The following is a 12,958-nucleotide window of genomic DNA, read 5'->3' as shown; positions in this document are numbered from 1 at the left end:
AGGTAGGTGTTTGGCCACTCTTTCTGGTTTTCTGAATAGAGGGAGCATAACAATGGAGAGTGAAAACCACACACAAAGAAGACCTGCGTATTGTGTCTACACAAGGAGTGACAGAGAGAGGAAGAAAAGGAGGAGGATAAGGAAGTTGCCCTTAAGGTAAACTCTGGGCTCTGCGAGCTGTTCTGATCCACAGTGGAAACCTTAACTCTGCCTGAACTCGATGTTTATGCTTTGTTTTTTTCCTGAATCAAACTGAAATCTGTTCCCGGACACTGTTCCAACCTGCCTCTCTTCAACAACCCCTTTAGAATTCCTCCTGATTAATTGACCGTCTGTGTATCTTTGCGTCTACATACTGAAAGTGTGCATGAGTACAATCTGTTGTGTTCCCATATGCCAAAGGGACACCTCTGATCTCCACGGTTTATCTAAATATTCTGGAGCCAGGTGCATGCCAAGCATGTCTGAACAAACGGTTTGCACATGGTATGGGGAGCCTTGTTAAGGACCCTCATTAAGGACCCTCATTAAGGACCCTGTCTCGTTATCGTAGCTCGTTAACATTCCTACTGGACCCGTGAGGTCAGAGGAAGTGGTATGGAGAAGCCAAAACGAAAGAGCTAGTAAGTGTGTGAGACAGCAACACAAGGAGTTTGTGTTGATTTTGTGTACTTGTTGTTCTGTATAAACAGGTAGGCCTCAGTGTAATGACCTGTCTTTATGCTTCGTTACCACTATCAGGCCAATAAATGGACAGCATTTATAAAGCGCTTTTCTAACCATTGACCACCAAAAGCACTTTACAATATTGCCTCACATTGAACATTCACGCACACATTCACACACCAACGGCGGAGTCGGCCATGCAAGGCGACAGCCAGCTCGTCGGGAGCAATTAGGGTTAGCTGCTTTGCTCAAGGACACCTCAACACTCAGCTAAGAGGAGCCGGTCATCTAACCAGCAACCTTCAGGTGACCAGCCATTTCTACCTCCTGAGCTACTGCCGCCCCAATACTCAGGCAGGCCTCAGTGTAATGACCTGTCTATATTCTGCGTTATCACTATCAGGCCAATACTCAGGTAGGCCTCAGTGTAATGACCTCTCTATATGATGCGTTTCCAACGTGAACTTGTGTTATTATCTCCATTTTTTGTGTTTTGTGTATTTTTTTCTGATTCGCACAGTGTTGGCCAATGCAGGAGAACTCAGTGTAACGTCCCACATATATGCTGCAATAGCACAACTTAGCTCATTTAGAATGGTCTCCTACGGTGGATATGGAAGTGCCACGGCAGGTGTTTTCCCTGTGTCTGTCCTACAATCGTGCTCCATCATGTGGTTACCAGTGTAGAAGTACTCCCCTGTGTGTTTATCTCTCATCCTGCATCATTAGGGGAGAGGAAGAAGAGGAAAAGCCATTTTCTGAACCTGTGCCACCTTAATGTGGCTGATGCTGTTGATGATGCCACAGACTGGGTCTAACCTGCTTTGGGAAAACAGTAAAACTTTATTCAGCTCATACGGCTTGTACATACTAGGGGCCCTATTTTAACTCTGAAACGCAAGTGAGAAGCGCCAAGCGCAAGTAGCTTTGTGTGCGGTTCTATGACGATGTTGCTATTTTACAGGCGCATTAATGACTCTTGCGCCCAGCGCAAATCTAAAAAGGGTTGGTCTGAAGTAGCCTAATTAGGTGTGGTTTGGGCGTAACGTGCAATAAACCAATGAGAGTGCCATCTCCCATCCCCTTTAAGAGCCATGAGCGCATTTTTATCTGACGAGTTGATATTTTGACAGCGCGTTTGCAGGCTCCGTTGAGACAGATGCATGACCACATGGATTTCAAACTTCAAATGGCTTAAAATAGCATCTGAACAACGCGCCACTGACTTTAAACCAGGTATTTCGTGGTTTGTGGCGCCATTATTTTCAGAAACTGCAAAATAGCACCAGGGAACGTTTTTGCGCCAGATCACGTCTCCTCCTTTCGCCGAACTGCCCCTTGGGGCGCAAGATCATTCCCTAATTTACTGGCGCGTGGCGGTGGAGGGTAAAGAACACTCTGCGCCAGCTGCAAACTAGCAACAACACATGCGTCAGTGTAGAAAGTCAATTGCGCCGGATGCAAGATAGGGCCCTAGGGGTGTAACGGTACACTGAAGTGACGGTTCGGTTCATACCTCGGTTCAGACATCAAAGTTCGGTACGAGTTCGGTACAATGAAGGGAAAAGAAGGCAATTCTTTTTTATTGTGCATGTCTCAGGTTGTACCTGAGACATGCGAAGTGCGATTCTGTCGACCAATCAACGGATGGTGTGCGTAGCTCGAACTTGCCAGCACCTTTTCAGGAGCGTCTGTACCCCAACGAAGGAGTACAGCAAGACGAGTATGGCTCGATACAGCTCAGTCCGAGTCAGGCCCACTTTTGGAGGTGGAAACGAGATCCGTGCCGCACCTGAAGAACTCACGTATCTAACATTAGTTCCGCATTACATTAATTAATTCGCACACCAGTTTTATTTAATTTTATACTGTGTATTCTCCATGTAAATCCATGCACCAAACCGTGACATCCGTACCGATTCGGTTCAATACAAATAGATGATTCATTACACCCCTAGTGCACACACATTTTATGTTCTTTATTTATTTTCGCATTTCATAATAAATTTGTACATAAGGACATCAATGTTACAGATACAAAACATTGCTCCGGCATGATCCAGCAATTTGGGTATTGCTGGATCAGATTATCAAACAGCAGATTATGGATACACACAACAGCATCTTCTTCAGATGTGGTGACTTCCAATAATGGAGGATATTGAGCAGTATTTGGCAAGTTGTTTTGCCCTTGCTTTTGTAAAGTCAACCATCCTGAGACCCCTAATGACAACCCAATGCCCATGTCCCAGGCAGCTGAAGATAAGTACCAGATATTGACATTTGTAGCCAAGGACAGATATTTGTTGTACAAGAGGGTGATATTTTACCAGCTGTGTTGAGTAAGCATCCTCTAGACTTGAATCAAAACATCATCCTACTTCCAGAAAGAATACATTTATATTCTTCTCAACAAATATTGTAATATCAGGCCTGGTGGCATTTAAATTAAAGAACACAGACGTTTCTGCAGAGCACCTGGAAAACATTTGTTGTCTAACAACACAATTCATATGCATTGACACACACAATAAGGATGGTCAACTCTTTGATATAATGTCCACAATTCTATCATGCCTGGATACATATAGACCTTTGTAATAATGGCACCTGTTTAATATGTGTGACATAGATATTTTTTTGATTATAGTAAAAAATAGATTATAGTATACATAATGGTGAGTGGGAATCAGGGTAAGAAACCAACAAAGGGAAGCGAGAGGAGCATAATTCAACCCATGGTGTCATGGCGTTAATCATCATTGACCTAGCTTTCCTTGTAGAAATAGTTTGTTGTCATCAGTGCAGTTAGAGAGAAATATAGCATGACCGACCAATATTCCTGGAATGCGCTCACTCCAATATCTTATATTCATCGGATGATGAATATAAAATGTTAGCCTAAAGTCAGGCTGGAGCCGGGGCCAGCCCGCCGCTGGGGGCCTGGGCAGGGCCCACACCGTGGGTCTGCCGTTTCTGCTTATGTCCATTGGCTTCAAACTGTATACATGTGTGTAAACGCATAGGAATGTACCACCTGTTTGTGTGTGAGTGTGCTCAAATAGAAAGAGGAGAATAGAATATACCACCCAAAGATGTTCAGGGGACGCAGGGATGACTTTCTGCACATGCTTGCATTGAACAGTATTTGTCAAATGTTGTGTGTCAGTGTACAGGGTTGAATAATTATTAAATGTTGTGTGTATGTGTATCATTATGATTATTTGTTAAATGTCCTGTGTTTATGTATTTCTCCTCGTCCACCTTGCAACGATTGCTGACGGATTGTGTCGTGGGACTCCAAACTGAAAGGTTGTGTGTTCAAAGCCCCAGTGTCTGAACAGTAAATAGGGCAGAGAGACGGCCCCTGTTGCCCCCCGCTCCGCTGAGCAGGGCTATGGGTCATGGTAAACAGAGAACAGTGGCTCAGATCACCTGAATATGGAGCGTCTGCTGAACATCAAACTCTCAGGACACGCAGGACGTTGACTCAGGACAGGAAATGAATATTTATTTGGTGAAGCTTTATTGACACTGAATGAGCTGACATGGTTACAGTTGTTGACATGAGGGAATGGTGAGCAATAGAAAGAGAGAGAGCGAAAGAGAGAGAGAGAGAGAGAGAGAGAGAGAGAGAGAGAGAGAGAGAGAGAGAGAGAGAGAGAGAGAGAGAGAGATGGGGAGAGAGAGAGAGAGAGAGAGAGAGAGAGAGAGAGAGAGAGAGAGAGAGAGAGAGAGAGAGAGAGAGAGAGAGAGAGTTATTGAAAAATATATAAAATCAGTGTCTTGATTTAGTGACTCTGGACACACAGACACCGGACCAACACACAACACACAGAGACACACAACAGACCAACAGACCAACAACACAGAGAGTAATGACAACAGACCAACAAAACACAGAGAGACGATAACAGACCAACAACACAAAGAGACATGAAGACAGCCAACAACAAACAGACACACAACGGACCAACAACACACAGAGACATAAAACAGACCAACAACACACAGAGACACACAACAGACAAACAACACATAGAAACACCACAACAGACCAACAACACATTAGACACATAGACTACAGAGGGAGACGGAAGGTGACAGACAGACAGACTGTTAGACAGACTGGCAGGCAGACTGGCAGACAGGCAGGCAGATAGGCAGACAGACAGACTGGGGCTACCCCTTCCCGTCCGGGTCTATTTCAGAGTCCCAGTCATATTAAACCTTTCTATAAATGATTGGGTCACACCTTGCCCAAGGTCTACTTCCGCCCAGGTAGCAGGGAGGAGGTTATGTGGGGAGACGGCCCCCAAGGAGAAAGGTTAGGCCCTGGGGTTCACTTCTCGATCTGTGTGTGATCCTCACAGCTAGGCAAACGGCAATCTCGTTCCAAGGTCGTGGGAAAACGGCCGTAACAATCTAAAGAAATAAGATGGAACAGGTCAAAAGACAGATGCAAGAAAGATTCAGAGACCAGTGATGGGACAGGGGAACCTCTTCTCTCAGCCCCTAGGGGCAAGTAATGGAGCCTCCCCCATCTTAACACTTATTAACCAGCCTACATCTCTCTCTCTCTCTCTCTCTCTCTCTCTCTCTCTCTCTCTCTCTCTCTCTCTCTCTCTCTCTCTCTCTCTCTCTCTCTCTCTCTCTCTCTCTCTCTCTCTCTCTCTCTCTCTCTCTCTCTCTCTCTCTCTCTCTCTCTCTCTCTCTCTCTCTCTCTCTCTCTCTCTCTCTCTCTCTCTCTCTCTCTCTCTCTCTCTCTCTTTCTCTGTCCGGAGTGTGTAGTTCTGTGTGTGTATGTGTGTGTGTGTGTGTATGGATGCGTGTGTGTGTTTCTGTTTGTTTCTGTGTGTGTGTGTGTGTGTGTGTGTGTGTGTGTGTGTGTGTGTGTGTGTGTGTGTGTGTGTGTGTGTATGGATTGTGTGCGTGTGTCTGTTTAGGTGCTCGATATTAAGAGTAATTTAGTACATATAGTTAGTAGTACGTATAGTTTTTGGTATTGAAAGGCATCTGAAAGAAACAACCATTAATCACACAAACACACTGATGTGCACACGCGCACACAGGTACACACATGCACACGCACACACACACCCTCAGAGCCGCATGACGGATGAAAGGCTTGGTGTATGGCCAAAAGCTGTTCTCAGGGTGTGGATATGATGAGATGCTAACTGCTAAGGCAAGGGGCTAATAGTTTGATGCTATTTGCAGAGCTGCTCTACGTGTGTCTGACATGACAGCAGGCCAGTCGGGAAGTATTCAAGCCGCCACTGCAGTCTGTCTGTCTGTCCTCCCCCCCACCCTACCTCTTTTTATCACTAAGGGCTCCCCAATGAGCTGCTGCAACGTTCACTTCAAGCAAAACAAGGGCTTTCTGTCACCATTACACATAATTAGTTGTGATGTGGTTGCTGCACCCAGGGCTTTGTGATGAGAGATGGAGGGCGTCTGTCTGTCTTACTGTTTGTCTGCTGGCCTGTCTGCCTGTTGGTCTGTCTATCTGTCTGTCTGTCTGCTGGCTTGTCTGCCTTTCTTTCTGTCTCTCTGTGTGTCTGTCTGCCACTCTATTCTGTCCAGTATGGCATTGACGTCATCCTTGTATCAATAACGGGGACTAGAGATCAGATAATGCCGTATGATTTGGGTTGTGTTTGTGGACGGATCTGTCTGTATTAAGTCTCTCTTAGGTGACTCAGATGGAAGGTTCTCAAACACACACAACACGTTACAAAAACACACACGCACACACAGACACACCTAGTCTCTGTGAGATGTTGTTCTGTGTCCTGAGAGAGAGGACACAAAACAATCTCCCTGGGCAACCAGCGCTGGGATACAGTTGCTATAGCGATGCTATATACTTCCTCCCAGAGTTTACCTGAGAGTTATACTTAGAGCCCTGTGTGTGTGTGTGTGTGTGTGTGTGTGTGTGTGTGTGTGTGTGTGTGTGTGTGTGTGTGTGTGTGTGTGTGTGTGTGTGGGTGTGTCTGTGTGTGTGTGCTTGTGTGTGTGTTTCTGCATGTGCGTTTCTGTGTGCATGTCTGTGTGTCTGTGCCTATGTGCGTCTGCTGGTGTGTTTTTGCATCTATGTGTGCATGTGTTTTTCCGGCATGTGTGTGTGTGAGTGTGCGTATCTGTATGTGTGTGTGTGTGTGTGTGTGTGTGTGTGTGTGTGTGTGTGTGTGTGTGTGTGTGTGTGTGTGGTTTGCGGGTGTGCAGGTTTTTTTGTGTGTGTAATTGTGTGTGTGTTTGTGTGTGGCTGCAGGCTTGTGTGTGTAGTTGAGTTTCTAAGGAGGTCAAGTGAAACAAACTGCATGAGAGTGAGTACTTGAAGTGACCGAACACACACGTCACATGCACTGTGTCAAGCATCGCACAAAGACGCACACACGATACAAAACACTCACAGAAACACGCACACACACACATCGTTTCTTCCCCCCTTTTCTTCAGCCTCCCTCTCTCTCTCCCTCGAACACAGACACACACACACACACAGACAAAAAGACACACTTTCAGCCTGCTTATCATAGGCACTCAACATACCCTGTGCTCAGCATGCCAGGGCGGTGATGTCCCCGCCCAGGGAGGGCTATGGACGGGGACAGATACGTCCGCCAGGACTTTGTACGGAAGGGACGAGACAAAGGAAGATGTACATCAGATTAGCTCGCTGTACATTTGGTCCATCTGTGTTGGTTTGTACGGTAATAGGTTGAAACATCTGCAAGTATGTTTTGTAGACGTGTGTGTGTTTGAGCAGCAGGACATGAAAGCAGCCTCATTCTACAGTCAGTTTCGCTATCCACAGTGGGTTCAGTGCAGTGCTTCGACATTTTTTTGACATGTGTGATTGGATTAGAAGGGTTTTTTATATAAAAAGAATATAAAAAGTGTGGCTTTCCTTTCAGCAAAGTGTGATGTCTGCTTCACCAGGTACAGTGATGTGTGGATGGGCTGCTCCCAGATTACAACCCAGAGTTTTAAAACACATTTCATTTAGCTGAAGAGCGTTGAGTACATATTTGTTCCGGAAGTGTGCATTGCACAATGCTAATTAGTTTCAGTTCATTTAATCAGATTTGCATTGAATATCATTGATCAAAATGTATATTACTACTAGCACTGCTAAGTTAATTCAAACTTATTTTCGGGTAAATGCCTGTAATGTTTGTGACGTGAGGTCACCTATCATAGTTTGATGGGTGATGCCAAGGACCGTGACATCATAGCAACACTTTAGTACCATAATTAATGTTTTTTCATAGACACAAGTAATATTGTAATACAAAAAACACATTCATCATTTATTTATCTACAGCCAAGCTCTATCTAAATAATTTGATTAATATTACCCACAGCAAGAGGCTATTAAAGTCAGGTAAAAATATGCACTCCTATTATTCAAATCAAATTGTAGATGCCTGATATTTGTTTTATTTGTCTGCCTTTGGATGTGTCACTGTGGCATTAACGTGAGCGTTACATAAAACACCTTTCTGTTGCAGTGTCTCTGTGATTTATAAACAGCAGCTCTCCACAGCAGCTGTACTAGGGTCAGGGCTAGGCTTGTGTTGATAATGTATATCGAGACTTAGCTGCTGATCTCATTCAGAGGTTAGGGTGGGTGTGTGTGTGTGTCCTCATGTGGGTGCCTTTGACTATTGGTCTACTTATCGACAATTAAAAACCTGTATCAATAAACGAGGCCAATGTAATCACGTAAATAAAAATGTGTGTGTGTGTGAATAAATATGCACGTGGAATTGCACATGGGCATGTATGTGTGTGAGTCCATGTGCAGGTGTGTGGGCACATGGGTGTGAGTCCATTTGCACGTGTATGTGCACGTGGGCGTGTGCATGAGTCCATGTGCAAGTATATATGCACGTGAGCATGTGTGTGCCTGTGGTGCTGTGGGTTCAGACCTCATTACGTGTGTGTTGCGGAGCTGGATGTGATATGTTATGAATGTGGAACATCATCTGAAGTCAGTCTCATCCAGCGTGACGAAGGCTGTCTCCACGGTGACGCCGGGGGTAGGTGTCGCCAGGCGACGCTGATGACAATAGTCATGTGACTAAGATCAGTCTGTGGTCATGTGACTAAGATCACTCTCTGGTCATGTGACTGAGGTCATGTGACTGAGCACACTCTCCTGTCATGTGACTAAGATCCCTTTCTGGTCATGTGACCAAGATCACTCTCTGGTCATGTGACTTAGGTCATGTGACTGAGATCACTCTCTTGTCATGTGACTGAGATCACTCTCTAGTCAAGTTACTGAGATCACTCTGGTCATGGGACTGAGGTAACGTGACTGAGCACTCTGGTCATGTGACCGAGCACTCTCTAGTCATGTGACTGAGACCACTCTGGTCATGTGACTGAGGTCACTTTCTGGTAATGTGTCTGAGGTCACTTCCTGGTCATCTGACTAAGGTAACTCTCTGGTCATGTGACTGAGCTTATGTGACTGAGGGAGGCTGCAGGCGGCTTGAGCTTAACAGACAAACTCTACAACAAAACAACACTCAAATGTTCATTCACATTGACAGAGAGTAGGGCACACGGTAAGACAGCAAGATAGCGAGCCAAATAGACAGGATGTCTTCAACTGTCAATAATGTATTCTTGCATCTACTTTTTTCCATTTGTACTCCACATCTTGTGTGTGTGGACATATATTCAGTATTATTTAGCAGTTTTATTCTTGTTTATGTGTCATTCTTTCTACTGTTGAATACTGCCGACTTCCCTGTCTAGTGTTAGTCTTATATCACCTCTCATCTCATGGGAATTTACAGAACCCTATATTCATACACCGAAGCTCTTTGTACACCTATTCCATACATCCATATGTCTATACGTCCATACGTCTATACGTCCCTACATTTATATGTCCATATGTCCATACATCCATACATCTATATGTCTATAAGTCCATGCATTGGGGTGGGAATTCCGAACCGCGTCAATTGTTTTATGTGTAAACCGTGTAGAATAAAGAGTCATCCGAACAATTATGGTCATATTTTTGGTTATTGGTATATTATTTTATGTGTACGTCCTGGCACTTAAAAATAGTGCCAAGTTGTATAGCATCTTATCCTAGCTATAATTGTTGTTTAAAGGGAAAGGGTTAACCTAACAAATGTTAGTGCTTGGCACTTTTTTCTATGAACAACCTTACTATACCAACAGCAATACATTGTTTCTGTTTCTTCTGACAAATGTACTTGTAAGTCGCTCTTGTAAGCGTCTGCTGAATGCCCTGTATGTTAATATAAATGTACATGTCTAAATGTCCACATGTATGTCTGTGTGTGTGTGTGGGTGGGTCTACATGTCTACATGTGTCTGTGTGTGTGTCTACATGTCTATGTGTATGTGTGTGTGTGTGTGTGTGTGTGTGTGTGTGTGTGTGTGTGTGTGTGTGTGTGTGTGTGTGTGTGTGTGTGTGTGTGTGTGTGTACATGTCTACATATGTCTACATATCTACGTGTGTGTATGTGTGTGTGTGTGTGTGTGTGTATGTGTGTGTGTGTGTGTGTGTGTGTGTGTGTGTGTGTCTACATGTCTACATATGTCTACATATCTACGTGTGTGTGTGTGTGTCTGTGTGTGTGTGTGTGTGTGTGTGTGTGTGTGTGTGTGTGTGTGTGTGTGTGTGTATGTGTGTGTGTGTGTGTGTGTGTGTGTGTGTGTGTGTGTGTGTGTGTGTGTCTACATGTCTACATGTTTACGTGTGTGTGTTGCAGGCGGTGCCCGGACGGGTTCGAGTGCCTGAAGGCTGGCAGGAACCCCAACTACGGCTACACCAGCTTTGACACCTTCGGCTGGGCCTTCCTGTCCCTGTTCCGCCTGATGACGCAGGACTACTGGGAGAACCTCTACCACCAGGTGGCGGCCCCTTTACTGGGGAGTTTGTGTGTGTGGATTATGGGTGTGGGTGTGTGTGTGTGGGGGTCACAGGTCCGCTGAACAGCATGAACACATGCATCTACACAGCACTGTTTAATATTGTGTTATCTAGACAGCCCTGTGTGTGTGTGTGTGTGTGTGTGTGTGTGTGTGTGTGTGTGTGTGTGTGTGTGTGTGTGTGTGTGTGTGTGTGTGTGTGTGTGTGTGTGTGTGTCTGTGCGTGTGTGTGTGTGTGTGTGTGTGTGTGTGTGTGTGTGTGTGTGTGTGTGTGTGTGCGCGTGTGTGTGTGTGTGTGTGTGTGTGTGTGTGTGTGTGTGTGTGTGTGTGTCTGAGTTTGTGTGTTTATCTGAGTGTGTGTGTGTGTGTGTGCCCGTCCCCCAGACCCTGCGCTCAGCGGGAAAGACCTACATGGTGTTCTTTGTGGTGGTGATCTTCCTGGGTTCCTTCTACCTGGTCAACCTCATCCTGGCCGTGGTGGCCATGGCCTATGAGGAGCAGAATCAAGCCACCATTGCTGAGGCCTGGCAGAAGGAGCAGGAGTTTCAGCTCGCTATGGAGAGCCTCAAGAAGGAGCAACAGGTGAGCTTCAGGTTATTAACCATACTCTCTGACACCAAGGAGTCATCTCTCTCACAGCACTAGGAGCCCAATCAAGATGGTTTGTTACTCATAGTTTGATTTAATGCTTTCATGGTTCTCAGCCTAAATATTAAGTGTGCTGAATTACTTGATGTAAAAGTTTAATTTATGTTGTTAAACTAAATTAAATCCAAAGGAAATGAAAATCATCAACAAAATGGTTACAAGCAAACATAGGCCTAAAGACTATATTGCGCTAAATGTGGCGTCATCATGCATCTTGGAGTACATACACTTTTCTACCTGTTGCCTAGAAAACTCTAGACACAGACTCAATGATGTCACCGGAAACCTCCCCCTTTGGGCCCCCATTTGACGAAATGGAGGAGAGGAGGCGAAGTCAAGGCCTGCTCGGTGTGACCAACTTGGAGGGCAACCTATCAGAGGAGAAGCTGCTCCAGCTCGACACACTAGAGGGGGAAAAGGTAGGAAACAGTGTTAATGTTTTCTATTTCCTGTTCAAAGCAGGAAATGGATCCTTATGTTGATATTAAGACTCCTCTCCTCTCCTCTCCTCTCCTCTCCTCTCCTCTCCTCTCCTCTCCGCTCCCCTCCTCTCATATCTCCTCTCCTCTTGTCTCATCTTCCTTCATCTTACTCTTCTCCTCGCCCCTCCTCTCTTCTCCTCCCCTCTCCGCTCCTCTTTTCTCCTCTCCCCTCCTCTCTTCTCCTCCCCTCTCCCCTCCCCTCTTCTCCTCTTCTCTCCCCTTCTCTCCTATCCTCCACTCCCCTCCTCTCCTCTCCTCTCCTCTCCCCTCCCCTCCCCTCCCTCCTCTCATCTCCTCCTCTTCTCCTCCCCCCTCCCCTCCTCTTTTCTCCTCTCCTCCTCTCTTCTCCTCCCCTCTCCCTTCCTCTCCTCTCCCCTTCTCTCCTCCCCTCCCACCCTCTCCCCTTCCTCCTCCAACCTCCAGGTCCCCCACCCCTTCCTGTCCCGCTCCTTGTCCACGCGTCGCGGCAGCCAGATCTCCTCCATCTTCAACTTCCGGCTACGGAGCCGCGGGTCGGAGGGGGAGATGGCCGACGATGAGTATAGCATCCCAGGGGAGGTGGGGGAGGGGGTGGGGAGTCGGGCCAGAATGGGGAGCCTCCTGCCTCACCCCTGGACCACACGGCGCCCCAGCACCTACAGCACGGCCAGCAGGGGGTCACAGGTCCGCTGAACAGCATGAACACGTGCATCTACACAGCACTGTTTAATACTGTGTTATCTTGACAGCCCTGTTTAATACTATGTTATCTACATATCTCTGTTAATACTGTGCTACTGTTTAGATAACAGATCAGTAGATATACTGTGTTATCTACTGATGATATTAACACTGCACCGTTCAATACTGTATTATCTACTGATATTCTGCTCCAGAAGGCATTGACATCAGAAAACAATATCTGTTGAATCATATGATTCAAATTCAACATTGTTGTTACTATATTCTTATGACTAATAGTATTTGAATTAGTAGTTGTAGAAATGATGGTTTTTTTAAATATATATATTTTTAGTGAAATATTTTGCATTTATTTTATTTTGATGAATACAATTAGGACTAATATTTTGATTAATAATAATAGATGTTCTTCGGGCAGGTTTTTTATCCTTCTCTGAATGTTAATGGAAAGCTGTTTGTTGGAATGGACCAGAACGGGGTCTCCCCGCCAGCCATGCAGGGGCAGCTGTCAGCCTGCACCATGGAGCGGGTCAAGGAGGAGAGTGTGAGTG

The 12,958-nt window shown here is 45.6% G+C and overlaps 1 protein-coding gene across 1 annotated transcript in view; it reads left to right on the top strand.

Moving 5' to 3' along the window:
• The window catches only part of LOC115537029 (sodium channel protein type 4 subunit alpha), a 297,785-nt gene that overhangs the window by 101,908 nt on the left and 182,919 nt on the right, over positions 1-12,958 (top strand). The window contains exons 10-14 of the mRNA XM_030348626.1: positions 10,437-10,578; positions 10,981-11,178; positions 11,493-11,663; positions 12,150-12,389; positions 12,826-12,951. Of these exons, the coding sequence (XP_030204486.1) occupies positions 10,437-10,578; positions 10,981-11,178; positions 11,493-11,663; positions 12,150-12,389; positions 12,826-12,951 (877 nt within the window). The remainder of the gene's footprint in view (positions 1-10,436; positions 10,579-10,980; positions 11,179-11,492; positions 11,664-12,149; positions 12,390-12,825; positions 12,952-12,958) is intronic.

This window comes from Gadus morhua, chromosome 23 (assembly GCF_902167405.1).
Source record: "Gadus morhua chromosome 23, gadMor3.0, whole genome shotgun sequence".
Taxonomy (NCBI): Eukaryota; Metazoa; Chordata; class Actinopteri; order Gadiformes; family Gadidae; genus Gadus; species Gadus morhua.
The sequence above is the reverse complement of the archived record's forward strand: the minus strand, read 5'-3'. Positions and strand labels throughout refer to the sequence as shown.